General features: G+C 38.1%; 1 protein-coding gene across 1 annotated transcript; it reads left to right on the forward strand.

The window, feature by feature from the left end:
* Positions 1 to 503: 503 nt before the first annotated feature.
* Positions 504 to 1,736, forward strand: LOC113351570 (F-box/kelch-repeat protein At3g06240-like). The gene is made up of 3 exons (XM_026595528.1): positions 504 to 583; positions 689 to 863; positions 930 to 1,736. The coding sequence occupies exons 1-3, from the start codon at positions 504 to 506 to the stop codon at positions 1,734 to 1,736; spliced, it is 1,062 nt and encodes a 353-aa protein (XP_026451313.1).
* The last annotated feature ends 334 nt before the right edge of the window (positions 1,737 to 2,070 follow it).

Consider the following 2,070-nt stretch of genomic DNA (forward strand, 5'->3'; position numbering starts at 1 on the left):
GTGCAGCAAATATGTACTCGAATTTATAAGCATTCATATATATAATCGGATTTGTAAGCAGTACGACAGATATGTACTCAGATTTCTAAGCAGTGCGACAGATATGTACTCAAATTTGTAAACAGTGTAGCAAATATGTACTCGAATTTTTAAGCAGTGTACCAGATATGTACTCAAATTTGTAAGCAGTGTAGACACACACGTTTAGTAGTAATGGGCATTATGGACATTTCCATGTTTTAATTAATTTTGGACCTCCGGATAAAAAAAAATCCGATTGGACCCTACTATAAATAACTATATGGGCCTAGGACCAAACAAGAAATTTTCCATCAAGAAATTTACAAAACGGCCCATAGGATGCCCTTATGCGCGACAGCTGTAGTCAAGTCGAAAGATAAACTTAGGTATTGTCGCCTTCGTTTTAAAACCCATAACTCTAAAGACAAGTTCACCGACTGTCGCCTCCATCTGCATTTATCATTCATCGAGAAGAAGCGAAAATGTCCAGCCATCATCTTCCGGAGGAGATCTTACTGGATATATGCTTGAGATTACCAGTGAAATCCATCGCAAGGTTCAGGTGTGTTAACAAGAATTTTCGCTTTTTATTAAAAAGCCCTAATTTCATTCAAAAGCATCTCGATCATTCTATTGAAAAAGATAAATTTAGTCTTTTAATTTGTAGTAACAGTGATGGTAAGAGCTCAGTGCACTCCATGGCCAGTAGAAGTGATTCTTCGTTATCATTATCTGATTATGAAACCCTTGAAATTGATTATCCATTCAAGTCTCAGAAGCCATTAGTTGAAATTATCGGTTCATGTAATGGCTTAGTCTGCTTAGAACTTAATAGGCGTGATGTTTGTATCTGGAATCCATCTACAACTGAGTTTAAGAAAATATAAACACTGCCTGATGAATTTAAGTGGAGCCCTAAATCAAGTCCTGAATCGAGGCTTGGGGGTGAAAAGGCATACTCGTATGGATTTGGTTATGATTCCAAAAATGGGGATTATAAGTTGGTCAGGTATGAACTCAGCGAACATGTAATGTTCCTTTCAAAATGTATCATGTATACGTTAGGAACAAATACATGGAAAAAAATACCAGCTGTACGTTATGATGTAAAACCTGGGGTGCATCTTGATGGAATTCTGTATTTTACTGCACTTCGCACCCGCAATCATGGGGATGGGTGGATAGTATGTCCTTTTATATTATCTTTCAATGTCTGTGATGAGAGTGTCCGTGAAATAGAACTACCTGATGGTTTAGTTGGCAAAGTCGGACTTAGTTTGAGTGTTTTTGGTGAGAACCTTTGCCTGATCTGTGTCATAAATGGTGTTCATACTGAGTTATGGTTGATGAAAGATTTTGGAGAGAATAAAGGAAATTGGACTAAAATTGTCACCATTGATAAATGTCTAAAGGGCGTTAATTATTTAATGCCTTTACATTTTTTCAAGACGGGTGAAATCCTTTTTGAGCTACTGGGAGAGGAAGTTGAGGAGGAACCTTTGCCTAATGGTGTACTTTTATATGATCCGAAGCATAAAAGGAATGCAGCCCTACAAATGTGTGGTACTCATGAGTTATTTGGCATGCAGAGTTCTGTTCCAAGCTTGGTTTCTCTTAAGTCGGGTACTTTTGTGGGGGCAGGGAACTCAAGGAATTGTAAAGCAAGAAGGAAGGCAGGGAACTCAAGGATTTATAAAGCAAGAAGGAAGGCTTGAGGAAGGGCGGTTTACTGGTTTGGACACGCTGCTTCTGAAAATGTTATACTGTAATCGACAAGTAAGTTTTTCCTGAGTAGAAAGGAAGTAGTGGGAGAAATGAAGTTATGGGAACCGCAAGGCGTTCTGCCAAGTTACTGGGTTTGGTAAATTTTTAAGTCGGGCGATTAGAGCAAAGCTACATTGTTTGTTCAACCACATTTTGAGTAAGGTTTTCCCATCTCTCGGGTTTTTTCTTCTTTATCTTCCTTTTTCCCTTTCACATCTGGAATGTCTGTGTAAATTGAATATCCAATCTTGTCCGGAGACTATAAGCGTTTAAGAATGTATCTAC

This window comes from Papaver somniferum, chromosome 2 (genome assembly GCF_003573695.1).
Source record: "Papaver somniferum cultivar HN1 chromosome 2, ASM357369v1, whole genome shotgun sequence".
In the NCBI taxonomy this organism is placed as follows: Eukaryota; Viridiplantae; Streptophyta; class Magnoliopsida; order Ranunculales; family Papaveraceae; genus Papaver; species Papaver somniferum.

Bases quoted from the DNA above. Each gene is read 5' to 3' on its own strand.
- LOC113351570 (XM_026595528.1), top strand. From the start codon at position 504: ATGTCCAGCCATCATCTTCCGGAGGAGATCTTACTGGATATATGCTTG. The intron at 584-688 runs GTGTGTTAACAA...TTTAATTTGTAG, and splicing joins AAATCCATCGCAAGGTTCAG to TAACAGTGATGGTAAGAGCT. The intron at 864-929 runs GTTTGTATCTGG...GATGAATTTAAG, and splicing joins TAGAACTTAATAGGCGTGAT to TGGAGCCCTAAATCAAGTCC.